General features: G+C 35.6%; 1 protein-coding gene across 2 annotated transcripts in view; it reads left to right on the plus strand.

Annotated features, from left to right (window-relative positions):
* The window catches only part of FAM172A (family with sequence similarity 172 member A), a 434833-nt gene that overhangs the window by 223514 nt on the left and 189886 nt on the right, over positions 1-21433 (plus strand). For both annotated transcript variants that reach the window (XM_044265562.1, XM_044265569.1), the window contains one exon: positions 17841-17960. In XM_044265562.1, coding sequence (XP_044121497.1) covers positions 17841-17960 — 120 coding nt within the window. The remainder of the gene's footprint in view (positions 1-17840; positions 17961-21433) is intronic.

Here is a 21433-nt window from a genome sequence, read left to right on the forward strand (position 1 = left end):
CTTGGTGGGAATGCAGACTGGTACAGCCACTGTGAAGGACATTATGGAGGTTTCTCAAAAAATTAAAAAGAGAACCACCTACAATCCAGTAATCTCGCCACTGGGTATTTACTTAAAGAACATGAAAATAATAATTCAAAGGGATGTGTGCACCTCTGTGTTTTTTGCAGCATCATTTACAGCAGCCAAATTATGGAAGTAGCCCATGTTCATCGATAGATGAATGGATAGTGAAATAAGCCAGTCAGAGCAAGACAAATACCATTTGATTTCACTCCTGTGGAAATTAAGAAACAACACAAAAGGGAAAGAGAGAGACCAACCAAAAAACAAACTCTTCTGTGCAGAACAAATATGGTTTCCAGGAGGGAGGTAGGTGGGGAGTTGGGTGAAATAAGTGTTGGAAATTAAGAGTACACTTATCTTGGTGAGCACTAAATAATGTATGGAATTATTGAATCACTGTGTTGTACATCTGAAACTAATACAACATTGTATGTTTACGAGAATTAAAGTTAAATTAAAAAACTAAAATACTACTTCAGTTCACATTTTTCACAAATTTAGAATATCCAATTTTGTTTGAATGAATTAGCTTTTATATCACACAGAAATTATTATAATATGTTTGAACTAATATGGTTTTTATTAGTATATTTTCAAGGTGTTTTAAGAAATTCAATTATAACAATGTAAATCATTATTTCAGGTATACAAATAACTTAGTCACATTCTTATAGTATATCTGGAAGCCTATAATATTTATTATATGCTGCTTGCCAGCATGCATCTGTTCAACCTCCCTATCCTATAACCCAATGAGATAGGAACCCAGATTCTCTTTGTACCCAAAGTTTTTGCTCTATTTTATTAGAAAGAGGTATAATTTTCAAGGTCTCCCAGGTTTATCTCTCATGTACAGCTGAGATTTTGAGCATCCAAGAAGGTAAGTAACCACTCAAAGACGTAAAGCTGGTTAAACAACACTGTCTGGGTAAGAACTGATGTCCTGTGGTGTGAGGGGAAAGCACACACGTGTGTTTAGGTATATAAATATATTATCTCCGGCAATTGCAAATAGTAATCTTTGCATAATTCTTAAATTATTAATTCTTTGAAAACAGTTTACTCGTTTCATTTTTCGTAGTATAATCACGGACAGGTCATTCAGTTACCATGTCTTATAAAGCAGGGATATCAGATATTAAGCATTTACATTTGACTCACTGATGCTTTACAGTAATTGTCCTGGCTACACAAAAGCTCTTCAGGACCTCCAGAAAATCGCTGCTTCCCTAATTACCTCCCCTCTGTCATCTCCTAAATTTCTATAAAAGGTGCTATGTATGTAATGCCTTACTTTCCTAAATAGAGCATACTGAAAATAATTTAACCTTTTCTTGATGACACAGGTTGACATGAGTTTTTGCTATATCATAATTATAGCTTTAGATTCAGATATAGATCCTATGAATCATACTTAGGTTCTGACTATTCCATTTTGTTTAGAGAACATTCTAGACTAAACTTTCTGGAATTCTTGACATGTCGTCAGTGTGCTGCCATAAGGCTCATTGACTTTAGGGTTATCAAATAGTCTTCTAACCTTACCCTCTTCCCCAACACACTCTCTCTCTCACACACACACACACACACACTTACTGACTCCAAAGGTATTTCTTTTGCCTCTCACTCTGCTGAATTATTCATTAGATGGTAGTAGCTAAATCAGCCTTGGTGAGTGAAATGCATGCATGCTTGTGAGCCTATGCATCACATCTACCCTTGCCACTCCGGCTTCTCCATTCAAGCACTGATTGTGCCAGCTCTGAGTTAGCCAGTGTCATTGTCGGACAGATGTAAACCGGCTGAGCGTTTTTGTCTTCTTGATTGTTTATTGCTTCTTTGGTGATGGACACTCAGTGGTGAGTAATAATGTAACACAAGGTCTTCACTTAGTATAGGTCATTCCTTTCTGCAAGCTTCTAAGAGTGAGCCTACCAAGGAATTATCCCCGTCTCTAAGGATTCATGCTAAGATGTTGTGGTAGGCAATAATGGTCTCCAGAAATAGCCACATTCTAATCCTTGGAATCTGAGACTGTGTTACTTTACATGGCAAAAAAATTTTTTGTGGGTGTGATTAACATTAAGGACCTTAAAATGGGGAGATTGTCCTGGATTAATCATAATCCAGTGTTACCATAACAGTTCTTAAAAGTAGAAGAGGGGGACGCCTGGGTGGCTAAGTTGGTTGGACGACTGCCTTCGGCTCAGGGCGTGATCCTGGAGTCCCGGGATCGAGTCCCACATCGGGCTCCCAGCTCCATGGGGAGTCTGCTTCGCTCTCTGACCTTCTCCTCGCTCATGCTCTCTCTCACTGTCTCTCTCTCTCAAATAAATAAATAAAATCTTAAAAAAAAAAGGAGAAGAGGGAAGCAAAAATAAGAGTCAGAGAAGGAGATAGGACTCTGGAAGCATGGTCAGAAAGATGCAAGGCTGCTGGCTTTAAGATGGAGGACAGGAACTGTAAGCCAAGAGGGTAGCCTCTAGAAACTGGAAAAGGCAAGCAAATGGATTTTTAAAATCTTCAGAAAGGAGGGGCATCTGGGTGGCACAGAAGATTAAGTACCCAACTCTTGGTTTCAGTTCAGGTCATAGTTTCAGGGTTTTGAGCTCAAGCCCCATATCCAGCTCCATGCTCAGCATGATGTCTGTTTGAGTTTCTCCCTCCCCCTCTGCACCACCGCCACTAAAATAAATAAATAAATATTTTTTTTTTTTAATTAAAAAACAAAACAAAACAAAAACCTTTAGGAAAGACACTTTGTTTGTAGCCCCTGTCAGACTTCTGACATACAATACAGGAGTATAAGATAATAAACTTGTGTTGTTTTAAGCCATTAAGTTTGTGGTAATATGTTAGTGCAGCAATAGAAAATTTAGACATGTGTTATGTCACAGCCGGTGCGACGAATCGACCAGGAACATGAGGGTAAGAGGATGGTGAAAAGAAATTAAGACACAAAGAGATGGGGGCAGGAGGAGCACTGAGGAGGATGTCCAACAGTGCTAAGTTTATTCAAAGCACTAAGGCCATATATATAGTGATAATAGAAGCAATACACCTGCATCTAGTTAAACAACCACGAGTTCCCATAATAAGTTTCACACTTAACTATAAGCAGACCTCGTGATGCCAAATGGCTGATGCCAGTACAGTTGTTCTGTATTGATACAGCAAACCTGAAGTAATTAATGGGCTGTACTAGGGCAACAAGGACCAGCAATGAACTTTTGACCCCAACCAAATTGTTCTCATTTGTTTAGCAAGCGTGTGGGAAGTCCCGTAGGCAAGCGCAAAACACATAGCACAGACCCTTTCTCAGTACTACTCAACTTTTCCCATCCTAAACCTTTTGTTAGGTTGTTCGGACTTTAAAGGAGGCACAAGTCAGGGCCTGGTTTGGTGCTCGTCTCAAGCCTTATTGCGGCCTCCCACAGTGTTAAATCCTCTATTCTGAGAAAGTATGTATTGATAAACTCTCCTTATCCAAGTGAATGCCCTGTCCTCCTTGATCCAGCATCTGCACTTCCCTTCCTCCTGCCTGTAAGTACTGATTAAGCCCTGCAACTCCTTCATGGTTTTGTCCCTTTCCTCTCTTAGGAGGAAACACTTCCCTGGCTAAGGTATACTGTAACTTTTTTCTGGTTATTGGGCTAGGGTCAGAAGCAGAAGTGAGAGTGGAGAGGTCAAAGAAGCACATGTTGTCTAGCAAAGGCAGTGGCTTCTGCATCATCTTCAAGCATGTACTAGCTTTTAACTCCAAAGCCTGGTCTACTTCTGCAGGCCCCGTGAAGGTTTAGGGGAATCAGGATTTAAGAGATTCAGATGCTTCCACTCAAATGTCTCAAGGTCCCAGTCCTTGTGAATTAGGGCTCTAACCCCATATTGCACATGTAAGAGTCCAGCTTTCTCTGGAGCTCTACTTCCATTACAAAAGTACTGGGTCTACACCTTAGATTCTTTGGCCTTCCTACTGTAGAAGGTGAGAGTCTCTTCATATGCTGCTAAGGATGTTCTCTGGCTTTCACTGTTTTGTGCTCATTAATCACTCTCAGCCTTTGACTTACCCCCACCCCAAAGCGTCTATTGCCCTTGGAAATGGCCATCCAATTCTATAGTCCTTATTAATGATATACTTTTCAATGCCAATACATATACCTGCTGGTGTATTCCTTTCTACCACTATATACTTCCAGCTCATTATTGATGAAAGTTTTGAGTGGTTGCACTGCTACTGTATGTCAGGGCTATCAATGTTCCACTTACTACAGGCATTGAGGTCTTGTTACAGCTAACCAGTGGGCAGCAAATTCAGCTCCACAATTTCTACCTTAGAGTCAGCCTTTTTCAAATTGTTCAATGGAACCAACTATCATAGATCATATTCCCTTAGAAGCAGACTAATAGAGAGATGAGCATAATTATCTAATGAGCCAGTAGGAAATTTACTGGAGATTATTCTCAGCGTGAACACCCGTAGGGAATTGAAGGAATCATAGTTGGCCCTCACAGGGATCAAAGATCGTTCTGCCAAATTGGGACAAGGGAACCAGCACTAATCAGCCATTGGAAGAATTTGCCCTCCTAGAAGGAGACATAACCATGGCATGTTGGTTCTCTTCCCCTGAAACCAGTGGCAAGAGTGAGTGGTTTGGCTGCAAGAGTTGTCAGCCATCAACACTCAAAGCAGATGGGATAATGAATTCTTCGACTTTGTGGGGGGTAGGGTTTGGGGTACTAGGTAGTACATCGCAATAAAACTCCCACCATTACTATATGTATTCATAAGTAATGTGTTGTTCAACTTGAAATATTGAGCAATAAGCACAGGTGTAGGTGTTTAAGGAAAGGAAATACTGTTCATACTAGATGAAAGCCCTTAGTACAAGATAAGCTGAACATATAGTTTACCTGTGCTATGACCTCAGCTTCCCTCAACATTTACCATAGCCCTTTTATAGGAAAGCCAAGGAAGAATGTAGTCTTGAAAAACTTGGCTTTCCATTGTTGGAGCATTTAGCATCTAGAAAAGTAGCAGAAGAATGTCTAGAAGGAGGCTGCTACTGTAGTATTTCCTATTTCTCAGCTCCCCATGGTCTACTGCTAGCTCCTAATTTAGTGAAAATAGAATGCTTTTTGTGCGCTATATTTGGTGTCCTCAGCTGAAACAGCAAAAGAGCATGAACGTGAGACAGTCTCATCAGTGTTATGTATACAAACAGAGATCTAAGTCAGACTCATTAGGTCATTATATCTTAGGATGATGACGTGGTAGTAGTGGAGGTCATGGTTATGACAGTCCTCAGCGTATCTGTCTCTTAAGTTGCACTACTATCCCCTAGTCTGGTTGCCCACTATCACCCTGGAATCTTCCTTCAGCATTTTGTTGAAGATTCCTTTTGTCACTTTCTTATTTCTTCTATTTCCTATAGTTCATGTCTTCATTTTTTTTCTAGTTTATTTCTTACTTTGAAAGAGCATATCTTCCAGTTGTTTCTTCAGAAGAGAGTAATGAGATACAATTTTTTTCATTTTTGTGTGTCTGAAAATGTTTTTACCTTATTCTTCTATTTGATGATATTTTGGCTGGCTGTAGAATTGTAAGTTGGATATTATTTTCCTTTTGAATTTTGAAGACTTCTTTTTTTTATCATGTTCTTGATTCTTTTGTTACTGAAAATTCTAGAATTGTTCTGAATCCTAATCATTTTTCTTTTTTAACACTTACAGAATCTTCTCTTTATTCTTGGATTCTAAATTTCACAGTGACATACCTTTATATAGATCTCCATTCATCCAAAGTACTGAGTACTTTGTCAGCCTTTTCATTCTAGCAGCTAGTGTTCTGGGAAATGTTCTTAAATATTTTGTTGTTGATTTCTTCCCTTGTGTTTTATCTTTTTCTTTTTAGAACTGTTTTGGACAATTAATCTCTTACACTTTATCATTGGACTTACTACTTTTCTTTTTTATATCTTTTGCTTCTAGGAGATTTCCTTAATTAATCACCTAATTCCTCTATCAGGTTTTTCCTGTGTTTTGCTTCTAATTTGTAAAAACTCTTTATTTTTTGAATATTTCTCTTTAATAATACACTTGTTTTATGCATGTACTATCTTCTCTGATCTCTCTAAAGATAATGGTAGTGTTTCTGAAATTTTCTTCTTTCATCAAAGTTTCAGTTTCTTCCAAATTGGTTTTTTCTATTTATTCTGGTCTGAATATTTTGTATTGTAGACTCTTCATATGTCTAATGCTGTTTGGCAGGCTGTTTTTGTTTATTAGTGGGCATTAAAAAGCTGATTGAAACCTGTAAGCATAAGGATGGGGCTTATGACATTCAAGCTTCACTGTAGGCAGTCTGAATAGTCTGGTTGCTAAGAATTTTTCCAACATGCCCACCCCTCCCCCCACCAATTTCTCTCTCTCTCTCTCTCTCTCTTTCTCTCTCTCTCTCTCTGGGTGTGCTGGAATGTTTTTTAGCTTTATTGAGATGTAATTAAAATATAACAATTGTGTAAGTTTAAGGTATGCAACATAGTGATTTTATGTATGTATACATTGCAAAGTGATAACCACAATAAAGTTAGCACATTCATCAGCTCACTTAGTTACACCTTTTGTTTATTTGTTTGTTTGTTTGTTTTTGATGGGGAAAACTTTTAAACCTACCCTTTTAGCAATTTTCAAACATACTATATAGTATTGTTAACTGTCGTGATCATACTGTTTATTACATGCCCAGAACTTACTCATTTTATAACTGGAAGTCTGTACCCTCTGACCACCTTCACACATTTCCCCCAACCCCAACCCCTGGCAACCATCAGTTAATTCTCTTTTTTCTATGAGTTGAATTTTGGGAGGGTTTGTTGTTATTTTAGATTTCACATTTAAGTGAGATCACTTATTTTAGATTTCACATGTAAGTGAGATCATGTATTTGCCTTTCTCTTCATTTTTGTCTTTAGAACTTTTAGTGTAGTCAGCCTGGTTTGATTTCTCAAAGAGTCCCTTGGTCTTCTGCCTGAAGACTGAGAATCTGACTGCATAATACAGTCTGGAGGTCTAGAAGGGATGAAGGTTGGGGGAAGAGAAAGAAAGCACATCACCGCATTCTACATTCAGTTTGCATATGTTAATGATAAACCCATTTCAAAATCTCTCTTGTTCAGGATGTATAAAGAGATTTACTAAAGTGTGTGGAAGGGAAGATGGGAAAACAACTACTTTCAGGAAGCCTCATTTCAGCACATATATCCTACTTTCCTTCAGTCCTGAGGTTCCTAGAATCCTATCCCTGTGCTTTGGAGAATTTTGCAGCATAAATGGAATTGATACTCAGCTTCCCTTATGGCCAGTTTGGGATTTGACTTTCATAGATCTGCTGAATTGGTTACCATTCTTCTGTCTGCTCTCTATCTTCCAAAATGTCATAGTGTTTTCTCCCCTGCCTTTTCCTCCTAGGCCTTATGGAATTATGTCTTTGTAAGAAAAAAAAAAAAAAAAAAACTTTTACTATAGTTTTTGTGGGTTTAGAGAGAGAGTGCTGACAGTTATCGATGTTTAATTTGCTGTTCTAAGCTGGAACTGAGATCATAAGAATTTAGAGCAAGGGTTGACAGACTTTCTTTAAAAGCTGGTGAGTTTAACTAATTTAAACTTTCAGGCTATGTGGACTTTGTCACAACTCCTGAACTCCACTGTTGTAAGGCAAAAGCAGCCATAGATCATACATAAACAAGTGGGCATGGCTGTGTTATAATAAAACTTTATTTACAGTAGGTTTCATGAACTGTGTTTAGGAAAAAAGATTTACCCCTTTTTTTTTGGCCAACTTTACTAGATATGATTTAGATACTGTAAATTGTGCCAGTTTTAAATATACAGTTAGATGTGGTTGATAAGTGTATGTCATTGGGTAACTATCACTACCGTCATGGTAGAAAATAATTTCCATAATCCCAAAAACCTTTCTTTTGTGTCTTTTGGCAGTCAGTTTCCTCTTTTCCAGCTTTTGACACTGCCAACTGCTAAGGTACATTTTAACACTATAGTTTTGGCTTTTCTAGAATTTCCCATCAGTCGATTCATATAATATGTAGTCTTTTTTGTCTAGCTTCTTTCACTTAGCGTTTTTCTTTGTTGTAGATGAATAGATGGCAGAAAATTAAGAATAGTTCTTAAGCTCAGTTTCTCTCTCATAAGATGGCAGAAGCTATTCAAAAAAGAAGAATATGTTTAACTTTCAGAAAACAAGCTTTTTCATTTCTTTTTTCATATGAACCTGTATGTGTTATATATATAAGCAACACTCTTGTCCCTTTTTCTTAAAAGCCCTTGGCCATTTGGTTCATTGCTGCAAAGCAGTGACTTTGGTTATGCTTACATAGAGGGAAGGATATTAAATGTACTTCAGCAATACAGTACACAGTGACTAATATTACATATATGGGCATCAGACTACGTAGGTTTGCACTCTGGCTCTGCCATATACTAGCAGTTTTCTTGAGTTAGTTTCTTAATTGTTCTTTGCCTGTTCATCTAATTATGGGGATAATAACAGTACCTATTTCATAGGATTGTTGTCTGGATTAAATGAGTTACCATTTATAAAGTATTTAGATCTGCGCCTGCCTTAATAGAGGTTGTGAAAGCATTACTATGATTGCACTATAGATTGCACTAAAAGAAGAAAGCCTAAATTTATTAGAGTGAGTAGAATCATTAATAGCATAGTTTTGGAATCTAAGTATCCTACCAGCTCTGGCTGCCTCCCATTTCAGGTTACCCCTATTTTATGGCAATTATGGCCCAGTCATAAAGCATTTGGCACCATCTCCATAAATAATGGGCCGTAATTGTTTGCTTATCTATTTTTTACTAACTTCTTGTTAGGTAATTATTGTTTAAGCTTCATATTGAACCAGATTTTCAAAAACAACAAAATAAGGTTAATGTCAGCCCAGTATGATTTAAAAGGATAGGTGGTAAGATAATATAGCATAAGAGTTCAGATGCTAGAACCAGACAGGTTAACTGGCAATCTGGCAAGTTGTATGACATTGGGCAAATTAATTACTCTCTGGAAACTTGGATATTTGGAGTATCTATTCATAATATCATTATAAACATTAAATGAGGGAGAGCATATAGCCAGTTTAAGTGGTTTTGTCCTGTGCAAAATATGGTGATAACTTGGTGCTGAGATAGTAAGAATGGAAATTAGGAGAAGTTTATGAATTCTAGAAACATTTTGGAGGATAGATTGAATTTGATAAATATGAGAGATAGGAGAATGGAAAAACATCAAGAATGACTTCCAGAGTTTTGGCTTGAACAACTGGGTGGGTGGAGGTACCACTTAGCAAGATGAGAAAGACTGAAAGAAAACAGGTATGAGGAGTCAAGAAACCAATTCAGATTTTAATTTTGGACATGTTAAGCTTGAGATATGTGAAATTCAAATATGTTTTATACAGTTCTGAATACTGATCTTTTGTCAGTTATCTTCATTCTGTTCATAGCCATTTATAATTTATTAATGTAGCCATATTGACAAGTAACATAGTCTTGAATCTGCCTTTTAAGATTGATAGCTGTCTATCAGCTGTCTATCAAAAATTGCCACTTTTTAAGGTTAAGAATGCCTCTAATAGCGGTGCTTCATATGGATCAATTTAGTATTTAGAAACAAAATAATGGTGTTTTATTTTTGAAGATGTTTTTATCATATGTATGCTATAGCATTTGTTTTTATGCATTCCTGTATACCCCTAGTCCTTTAATCACTGTTAAACATAAATGCATACACTATTTTTTAAAGATCACACATTTAAAATATGCCAAATGAAGATAAATTTTTAGTCCTAATTACTTAAATGGATTGAAATTAAAGTATAACTCATGTAACATAAAATATATTTTATACATAGCTATTCTTATAAATGTTCTCTACTAATGTACAATTTATAGTTTGTTTATGTACAGAGGAGTTAGCAGAATCATCTAAAAGCTAAAGCTAAAGCATATAATTTCCTTGTGTGTATCTTTCTAGTCTCAGATGGTGTTTGTGTTTCATTTCTTCTAGAAGGTACCATATTGGCCAGTTTTTAAAAATACAAATTTTCTTTCATCTTGTACCTATGGGTTAGTTGGGTAAAAGATGGTAATGTACATTTTTGCATCCTCAGAAATCCATTTGATATGAGTTTTCTGCCTCCATTTAGATTTTGTGAGATTACATTTTACCTAATGAAAGTCTTAGCTTTGTAAAAGAACACCCTTTGATTTGTAAATTTTGCTGTAAAAAAAAGTTTAGATTTTCTGTAAGTGTTCTTTTTCTGGTTGATGTTTTCAGTGTAAGTAGCAAATCAGTGAAAGAGCTGAGGATTGTGTGTGGTGGTGGGAGTGTATGTATGTGTGACGTCCATGACTCAACTAAAAGTAGTGACATAGGTTATGTGCTAGTTTAACACCCAGAATGCTAGATTTTAGTATTCATAATTTTCTTCATAGATATGCTTACCAACATAATCACAGAAGGGTTTATATGAAATTAAGAAAAAAATCTTGACATTTTGGCTTTAACATTGGACACTTTAAAAACTTTCAAATTTGGGGCACATGGGTGGCTCACTTGTTAAGCATCTGCCTTTGGCTCAGGTCATGATCCCAGGGTCCTAGGATCAAGCCCATGTCAGGCTCCTTGCTCAGTGGGAAGCCTGCTTCACCCTCTCCCATTTCCCCTGCTTGTGTTCCCTCTCTCACTGTGTCTTTCTCTGTCAAATAAATAAAATCTTCAAAAAATAAACAAATCAATGAACAAACTTTCAAATTCATTAAGCTTTCATTTTACTTTTTCTAATATCTGTTATGAGTTTAAAGTATGTATTTTAGGAGCATTCATTTTATAACTTTGTAGCAACAGGTTAGCTGAAGAAAAAAATCTGTCAAATTTGGCAATGGTTCAGAAAATATGTGAACCTGTCACTGTAAGCAGTCTCAAAGGGCGAAATGCTTTACAGGAGCTAATTAACCTTAGAAAATAATTACACAAATATGCAAATGTTGTTTAGATAATTCCATGTGTTATCAGCTCAGGTAGTCCATCATAAATGCAGACCTTGCAATGCCTAGGTAGTAGAATCTGGCATACGTGATAAGGCTTTGGTTAGTGCATCACTTCTGTTTGGCATTTTACAATTAATGATGACAAGAGTACATGAGGAAATCCAACCTGTACTCTGAGTACAGCCCAGTTCCACAGTGTAAATATCCTATGCATTCTGCCACCAGCAAACTCTAATTAACAGATTAGCTGCTTTTCTTTTCATGTGCTTTGTGTCTTTATATATTCTAAATTCATCCAACTTGAAGCTAATCAATACAAAATGACCTCTGGTGTGAAATTCATGGAAAAACCTATGGAGAAGATTTAGTATGCTTGCATTTCTGTAATTGAAGCGTATCAGGTAGTCTTTCTTATTGAAATGTGTTTGGTTTCCAAAAACAGTGCTAGTAATACACAGTGTCTGGATTATGGTTTGTACATGTGTAATGGCTGTGGACATAGTGTGGGCTGCAGTTTGGAAATGACACAAATTTACCTAAGAACACTGTCATCTCATTCATAAAAGTTGGATTTTAGTAATACAGTATGTAAGAACTATATGGTAAAAACCACTCTAAATTTATTACTTCCTGTGCTACCACTATTGTGCTTAACTATTGTAGGGGGCAGCAAATATTTGGCAGAATTTCTTTTATCTTAAAATGGTGGGATCTGGCTCTCTTAATAAGTGAATTGTAGAAAACTATAATTTTGTGAAAGCTTTGGGAAGTAGTCACATTTGAAAGGCAACTCTTTTATAGCCAAGATTTATCTCCTTTATCACGTGTTTTTTTTAAATAATATCTTTCTTAAAGTTTTTATTTAAATTCAAGTTGGTTAATATACAGTGTAATATTATACTTTTTATCCAAAAGAGAATCTACCTTCTAATTGCTTATATTCTAGAAGGAAGGAAGAAGTGACATGGCAGATTAAAGAAATAGCAAGATAGAGAAGAACCAGGGAAATTGTATGGGATTCAGTTTAAGCTAACCGGCTAATAGTAGAAGTGACAGGTAAACTTGAGCCAACAATATTTTTCAGTAGTTTTAAACATAAGCAGGTTAATAATATATATAAATAGATGTATATTTTCTCTATATTTCTTATAAGATATTGTGGGTCAAAAGTTAGCAAAATCTTCTCCCCTTCTACATGAGAATTTGATCTTTAGTTAACTTTCTAGCTCTGTATCCCTGGAAGCCTGGTAAGGTGGTATCTTAAATTGGTTTTCCCAGGAAATAAATTCTGAAGGTGCATGTAGGAAGTTTGTTGGGGAGTTCTCTTGGAATCAGCACCTGTAGGAGAGTTTAAAAAATAGAGTTTGGCAGAAGAGGTTGAATTGCAGTACAGTAGCAACAAAGGCCTCATCTAACTCCATGTGAATCTCTGGATCTGAGATGGCTTTTCAGAGATGTCTTGCCTTGAGGCAAGAGCTAGAGCCTTTACATAAGATCCATGTCATTTTGACCCATCATGGGGTGTAAGTTGCCCCAGAAATGGGATTGTAACTTCAAGCTAGATAACTTTCTTTGGCTGAGAACAGTTCCTAGAGTATGCCTCATCTAAAGCTATCAGCTGCTAACACTTGCAACAACTCCAGAAATGAGTACTGTATAACTAAGGGGATTCTTGGAAGCATACTGTAGCATCTACAGTAAGTGCACAGTTGCTAGGGAACATTGCCTATGGTAGAAAACGACCCCTGATTGATAAAGTGCTTCTGAATTAGAGGAAATTATAACGGATTATAAATGCCAAAGCTTTGATCTTCCCTGAGGCTAATAACTCTTGTAATTGGGCATGTCCCTTACAGGCAGGGATCCTGGAAGCCTATGCTTGGAAGAGGTTATTAGTTTCTGTGTGATATAAGACTTCTAAGGCAGGATAACTCTTGGATCTGCCTAAGGTGAGTCTGACTCCCTACCAAATTAATATTCTATGGTCCAAAGACAGTAACTCTTGGAAGGCTGTCTGGTCTGCTACAGGAGCTGCTACAAGGCTCCCACTAAAAAGGAATGGTGCTTCCCTATATATTTTAGGGGTCGATAGATGGCAGGTGTGGTTCAGAATAGTCTTGTGTAATTGTTTAGTCGTGACCATAGATGGTCCCTCTTAACTGGGTATTGTAGGCATTTTTTTTGTTGCATCTCAGTTCTTAGAACAGTTGGTTTTAAAATCTAAAGCTAGAGAGTAATATGATAACCTTAAAACCAGGCTGAAAATTTTTAAGCACTTGGGGCACATGGATACTTGAGCTTTCTTTTTCTTACTGCTGACAGGCCACTCTTAACAGGTATTCACTCCATAGATGTTGAGGGAAAGACTCAGCTATGATACTAATCTCTGAAAACAGTAGTCTTATTTGTGAATGGTGGAAAGAACTGTTGGTTCTTAGCTCTCCATTACTCACAGATGGGTCCTTTGGCCTCATTGGCAATTTCCCTCATATCCTATGAGTCACAAAGTTTTGCTGATTCTTCCTTTATAATGACTCATTCTGTCCCTTCTTTTGCATTCACTCTGCTGTCACCCTGAGTAGTATTTATAGTCTTTATCACTTCATATATGAATTACTGAACTGCTTACTACCTTGGATGTGTTCTCTGTTTTTAAGTTTTGCCTAATCTGAGCTGTACCATGAGATCCCAGACTGAATTTCATGGTAGAGCTTTGTCTAGGGTTTTCAGACTAAGCTCTTCTGTGACATACAGTTGAGTTATATCTCAGTAAACCCTACTGTAAGTTGAAAATGTCGTAAATCAAAAATGCATTTAATGCACCTAACCTACGGAACATCATAGCTTAGTCTTGCCCACTTTAAACATGATCAGGATATGTTAACTTAGACTTGGGCAAAATCATGTAATACAAAGCTTTTTTATAATTTTATAAACGTATGTATATGTTTTATATTTTATAGTAAAGTATAATTTTTCAAATACTGTACTGAAAGTGAAAAACAGGAAGGTTGTATAGATACAGAATGGTTGTTGAGTGTATTGGTTATTTACCCTAGTGATTGTGTGGCCAACAGAGCTGTGGCTCACTGCCGCTGCCCAGCATCATGACAGAGTCTTGTACTACAGATTGCTAGCTGAGAAAAAGATAGAAGTTCAAAATTTGGAGTATAGGGCGCCTGGGTGGCTCCGTTGGTTGGACGACTGCCTTCGGCTCAGGTCATGATCCTGACGTCCCAGGATCGAGTCCCACATCAGGCTCCCAGCTCCATGGGGAGTCTGCTTCTCCCTCTGACCTTCTCCTCGCTCATGTTCTCTCTCACTGTCTCTCTCTCAAATAAATAAATAAAATAAAAATCTTTTAAAAAAATTTGGAGTATAGTTTTTACTGAATACATATTTTTTTGTACCATTGTAAAGTCAAAAAAAATCATTAAGTCAAACCATTGTTAAGTTGGTAACCATCTATATTAATGTGTAACCCAGATCTTTCTGGAGTATGAATAAGCTTCCTGGAAATAGTGAGAAGGAAGGCTTGAAAGGTAGATTTAGAGGAGATGTTGGCTAAGAGTTCCAGTTATTTTGTACACATTGGGGACCAGTTCAGTAAATGGCTTTTAGGGCTGGAGCGTGGTTGATCGGGGCCAGGCTTCCAAAAGATAGATCTGGCAACACAGTAAAGGGAAAAATCTACTAGAAATGAGAGTAGTTAGACATCTTGTAGGAGGACCCAAAGTGATCTGGGAATAGAAAGGATGGGACAGATTGGGTCTCAACGGTGTCAAGGAAGAATTGTTTCTTCCTTGAAAGGAAAGCAGGGAGGACCTCACTGAGGGCAGATAGTATAGATTTATTATAGGTCCATTGGACTGGATGACGAGACAGTCTGCCTTATAACTTTAAGTGTTAACATTCTTATAAAATTACAAACACATTAAAGGCCAGAATCATGGCTTACTTTTCATCATCCTTACATCTTTATTACTAGCACAAAGCCTAATGGGAACAGAGTAATCTCCTTCATGTTTTTATTCTCTCCATATAAAGAAAGATGTTTAGATACATTAAGTTATGTAAGCTAGTTAGTTCTACCTACTCTCAGCAGGTGGAACTTTTGTTATCTGCTTCCTGTTTTGTTTTTACATTTCTTTCTTTGTAAAATACAGTTAGGGTGACCAGATGTGTGCATTTTCTCTGGGTAATCCCAGTTTAGACTTGTTCTTCTCATACAATAACTAATAGTATCTTTCTTCACTCTTAAAAGTTTGTGTAGTAAATTCTGTGGTCTCTCTACATACATGTACAGAAAAGTGCTAAGTTTGTATTAGTCGGTTTGACTGTAACTTTAAAGAATACATCTGTGTAACTGCTACTCCAGTCAAGAAATGCAACACTGCCAGCCAGTAGAAGTCTTTTTCCTGTTCACAACTCTGTCTCTCGTCCCTAAAGTTAACCACTATGCTGATTTTTATGATAACCATTTCCTACTTTTTAAACTAATGGAAGCTAAATTATTAAAGCCAAAAATACCCTACATGGATTTCTTTCCAATTATCCTTCTTTTATTTATTTTATATACTTTAACTGTGGGTAATTTCATATGTATGTTATTAATAGGTTTCTTTAAAATATTTGTATTTTAGTATATGACTACAAGGTTGTAAGCAATCATCCTGAAGATAAATGTTGTATTTTCATCATTTATTTATTACACTAATTTAATGATTTAATGAACAAGGCAGAGCTCTTGGCCTCAAGACTTTGATAATCTAACAAGCAATTACAATACAAATTATTCATTATAATGGGAGCATGCACAAGACGTTGTAGGACATTACCCAGCCTTGGGGGTGATAGGGAAGACTTTTGACAAAAGTTGATGTCTTGTTTGAGTTTGAAAAAGAAGTAGAAATTATGCAGGGTGAAGTGAGGGCAGAGCACAGGACTCACTTTCTAAACAAAGGAAATAGCACAGAGAAAAGAAAGTTTGGCACAATTAGCTTACTGGAAGTTGTTCCCTGCAGTTAGAACACAGAGAGTGTTCTCTGTGATCTCCTCCTGGGGGAAAAGGGTGCCTTTTGGATCACCTTATATTGCAGAGCAGTGGTAAGAGATGCAGTCAAAGGTAGAAGCCAGATTATGAAAGGTCTTAAATGCCATATTAAGTTTGAACTCGATCTTGAGGGCAATGATTCCGCTTTGAAGCATCTAAGAAGAAGTGAGTAACTTGGCAGCATGTTCATATTTGCATTTTAGAAGTTCATTCCTGCTACAGAATTAGAACATTTACATAGGCAATCCTAAAGGCAGTAAAAATGGGCTGGGAACCATTGTAGTCATTCACTTGTGAAATGATAATGGCTTGAGCTAAGCCAGAGGGAATGAGAACAGAGAGAAGTGGTCGAATTTAGGATACAGCTGGGGACAAAATCAGTGAGATTTTAATGATTGATTATATGTAGAATTTGAGCAAGAGAACAATAAAAAATGCCCAGATATTGCCTGAAAGTGGGGAGCAAAGGTGGTGACTTAGGTTTGTAGAGGAAATTTCTAGTGCAGTGTTGAACTGGTTGAGGTTGAAATATCTGTGGGACATCAACAAGTAAATGACTATCAAGCACTTGGATATATGGGTTTGGAGCATTGAAGAAAAATTTGGGATAGAACTAGACATGAGGGAACAATAGCTTCTAGGTGGCAAGGGAAGTCATGTTTTGGATCTTAATAGGATATTATACAATTTCAAAGATGGAAAATGTGAATAAATTGTCTTCATTGTCTAATACCATAACATTTTTAGGGAGTTAGTCTTTGGTGTTAAAGCTTCAAAGATATACTCATACAAAATGTTTTCATGATCTTTAGTTCTTATCAGTTTGTTCTTTGGGGCTCCCCCCACACACATTATCCAGGTTTTAGCTTTAACCACAACATGTGTCAACTAATGAAATAAATATAACAAAAAGAAATTATTATAGAATTGTTAGAATTAAAGCAAGAGGCATACATTTATTAGGGTTTTACAAGCTAGGGGAAATATGGAAGCCCCCGGGTTTATATGTTTAGATTTTTCCCAGTTCTACAAATAAAATGTGTATGGAAAATACTTTTGCAAAAATGTCTTTTTTTAAATAATTTAAATAGAGAATATTTGTTAGTCATTTTCTGCTTATATTCAGCTTACCGAGATACTTAAAATATTTGTTAGTAATTTTCTGCTTACTTTTAGCTTATAGAGATACTTAAAATTTTATAAATCAAATAATTTAGATGTATATTTCTTGTAATAGAAGTATTTTCAGATACACATGTAGAAATGTAGCTGAATTTTTTAGTGTTAAACCTTCTATCATAAGACCACTGTAACTTACTGCTTTGCAATTCCCAAGTATATACATATATATTTTAATATCTTAGATATACCAGAATGCAATTTCCCCTCAAAATATGTTTATTTTGAATATTTTGTTTCAAAGATCATGGTAGCAATTAAGCTTAGCAGTAATTTACTAATACTTGAATATTTTAATTTATTCTCTTATTTGAATTTTCAGTAGTAGTTCTTTTGTATTGATATTATTTTCAATGATCTATAACCATCTTATTTTTAGGCTATGTAAGCAAGCATATAATTTAATTTTTGATTACTATGATAATAATTAGACACAGTGCATAATACATGATAGCTGTTTTCTCTCTAGGAAAATGGTTCTCCTGAAGAACATGCAGTCTATGTGTGGGACCATTTCATAGCTCAGTCTGCAGCTGAGAATGTGTTTTTTGTTGCTCACAGCTATGGAGGACTTGCTTTCGTTGAACTGGTGAGTGCACATGTAACTGTTTTAATTCCCAAACTCTTTACAAGCTTGTCCTCCCCACTCACTTTTAATTGATATCATTACTTAAATTACTTTAAGAAGGGTAAAAACAAAATATTGTGAGTAAACAGTAATATTTGGAAGAGTGTATTTATTTCTTTTATTGTGACAGAGCTTTTCAGTGCTAACCAGAAAGCTTTTTGCCTATTCCTTATTCGCATATTACTTCTTAATTTCTATAGTGTAGAGCATTTTCATAGATTTGATGATACTTATGTTTCCTGTGTTATATGTACAACTATTGAAGCATGTGTTATTTGTAAACTGTTTAAAATTTCAAGAGACCTTTTGAATATTGGAGACTCTTTTGTTTAACTTTTATCTCCACAAGTCAGTACTTGATACTTGATCAGAGTTCATATAATTTGTATTTAAACCATTAGAAGGTTTCCATTAATCTGCTAAGTGGAGTTCATTGTTTGGCCGTAAAAAATCTTTGCATTTCAAAGTAACCTGATTCTTGGAGTGAAGGTTGTGTACATTATAGAAAAAATTATCAAGATTTAAAAATTTTGTCTGTATCATATGCAATGTTACAGGTGCCACACCTTTTGCCAGGATGAGTGGCTAATGGGATATAATCAATACAAAAAACGCACTGATGAAAAATTTATGCCTCCATGTCCATAAACCTTCTGTTACAGGGAAGTAACAGTGCTATAATAAAGTGACAAATTTGATAAGAGTGCATTTGGTAATTTTAAATCCAAATAGCCTAACATGGACATTAAAAACAGGACCAGCATTGTTGTCTAACTTCTGTTTGAAAACTTTGGTGTGCATTTCTCTTTGCTGTGGAAATTAAATATATTTTCATGGCCTTTTCAACCTCCCCATACCTTCTTGCTCACCCACATGATTTAGATATAAAACTGGTAGTGACACCTGAGAATATCTTAGCTGACCTAACTTCACAAATGCTTATGTACTCTTAAGATCGATAAATAAGTAAACCTTTTATTAAATGGATTTCACTTTTTTAGAAATTATTCTCAAGTACTTTTAATTCTGCTGCATTTATTTATTTTAATATATAATAGATATTTTAAGATAGCTCTTTAACATACTAGTTGTGAATGTTGTCTTTCAGTTCTTTTAACCCCTACAAATATAGATCTATACACACACACATAACATATATATGTACCTTATTATTTTCTTTGTAAGCCATAAATTACTTAAAACTTGAAATTTCATTGGCTTTGTAGAGTAACTTAAAATGTGTCTGAAAGCCTGCAGGACTACCCATATTCCAGATTACTATAAAACATAAATTCCCCCACCCCCCCCCTTTTTTTTTTACTCTAAGACAGTTCATAAATGCCTTTTGTGCCTCAAATTTGGAATTTAAGTGAATATTGGATAGTTTTTTAAATGAACTTAAGATGACAGAGTAACAGATGACCAGTGTGTCAGTCCTATTTTGCCTGTCCTTCTTGTCACACACTGGTGGATATTTCTCTACTTTTGTTCCACTTTAATATAAAGCACACAGATGTTTCAGAACAAGACTTGACTTCTGACCTTGAGGCTATTAGGGTCAGGGTCCTCAGGGCCTGTGAAATTATCACAAGCTGAGCTAAAGTTTTTCTCCATCACAGGAAGTAACCAGTAAGTAAGAAGTTAAAAAGGAGCTTTGTCAGAGAGACAAGATGGTCTCAGTAAGGGTCAGCTTCTGTAGTCTGCTGTCTCTGCAGGAGGTGCATGCATGGGAGGAGGAATATAATATAACCACTGGCACATCACATATCTGTCAGGCAACACCAGGACTGAGAAGTCTATTTTATGTAATGTACCTTGTTTAGGTTTGAAAATATTAATGGCGATTATCTCAACTTCATAATACTTGCTACTTTTTGTGAAGTAACTTTAATGGGGGTATGTTATTAGGGGCGCACACATGGTGGCAAATGAAGAAAAAGTGGTTCCTGACCTAATACAGATTCCGCTAAGCAAATAACAATAACTAAAACCACTAAGGAGTTTTACATAAATTTTTGACAAAGCTTGATTAATAATATGTTTAAGGCCATTATGTTTCTACTTAATTTCAAAAGGATTTTTAAAAGATAGCACAGTTAAAGAAACAACAAAATCATTGAAATGGTTTTAAACCTTTGCTTTCTCCTGAAAGTTGAATACTGTTCTTTCCTATTCTCCCTGATATTCTTTGGGGAAAAGTCACAGTGTTTAAAATGTTGGCAAATATTTATTCTCTCAGGATTTTTTAACATGAGTATAATGCTTAAAATTGTTTTACATGGATTCAAAATTTTAATGTTAACTTTACAAGAAAGTGAATTGTGGACATCTTAAATTATCTTTTAGAATTTTGTCACAATAGTACATTGTACCATCGGGCATTAAATCCTTTCAGTCAAGTTTGACTGTTTTTGAATTATCATAAAATTTTACTCCTGCTTAAAAGCTCTCTACGTACTCCCTCCCTCTCTCTTGAAATCTCGCGATCTCTCTTTGTCTCTATCTCTTTCCATCCCCCTTCTTTTTGGGGCAGTCTTAGTTTGTAGTATCATGTTTGAATGCATGGAGTTTGTTTTTCTACCACTCTCATATTCTCATATTATAAAATGTATCTTGCCATTTAATTAAATTAAAATTCTGTATAATTGCTTAATATTAAATGTGCTGCTAATAGATATCTAAAAATAAATTACTTTTACGTTTAGAGCACAAAATATTTGTGGGACTTTCATATTTTTCTAATTGTTGTCTTTGAAAACTGAGAACATTTATGATTATATCCTATTTTAAATTGTTGAGTTTCTCCTGAAAAATGTATTTATAATAAGAGGTTTATTTTCAAAACCAATGCTTGTTTTATGGCAGTAAATCTTGGACTTAAGCTCATAAAAACAGTATACAGTTTACTAAAATAATGAGAAAAGTGATATTAAAAATATCCTTTTCACTGCATTTATAATCACCATATGGTAACAACCCAAATTTTTAATGCTCTAAACTTTCTGTGATCCTTGTAAAAATAGCTGTTAAGACAGCTCTGGTAGCAGTTTCAGCATTCAGTCATTAAAGACAAAAGGGAAGATGGAAAGAACTATTTATTTTTATGAATTGGTAATGAATTTTAAAAAGTAATGTATCTGTCCAGTGTTATCCTTTCTGCATATTGAAATAGATTCAATATAAAAACTTACAGTTATTAAAATTTCATTTACAAAGTCTTAAATTTCTGTTTTTAGAAATTCTCTTATATATGAAAGAATAAATAGTCATAACTAAAACACATTTACCACATTCATTCAGAAAATCGTCTACAAATAATGAAGCTTAGTTTTGCATTATATTAGTTGTCAAATTTAAGCTCATTTTTTAAAATTAACTGTCATTAAAAACAATACATTTTTAAGGTTTTCATCATGTCTTTCACTAGCCACTTT

Source organism: Neovison vison, chromosome 1, assembly GCF_020171115.1.
Source record: "Neovison vison isolate M4711 chromosome 1, ASM_NN_V1, whole genome shotgun sequence".
NCBI classification, from domain to species: Eukaryota; Metazoa; Chordata; class Mammalia; order Carnivora; family Mustelidae; genus Neogale; species Neogale vison.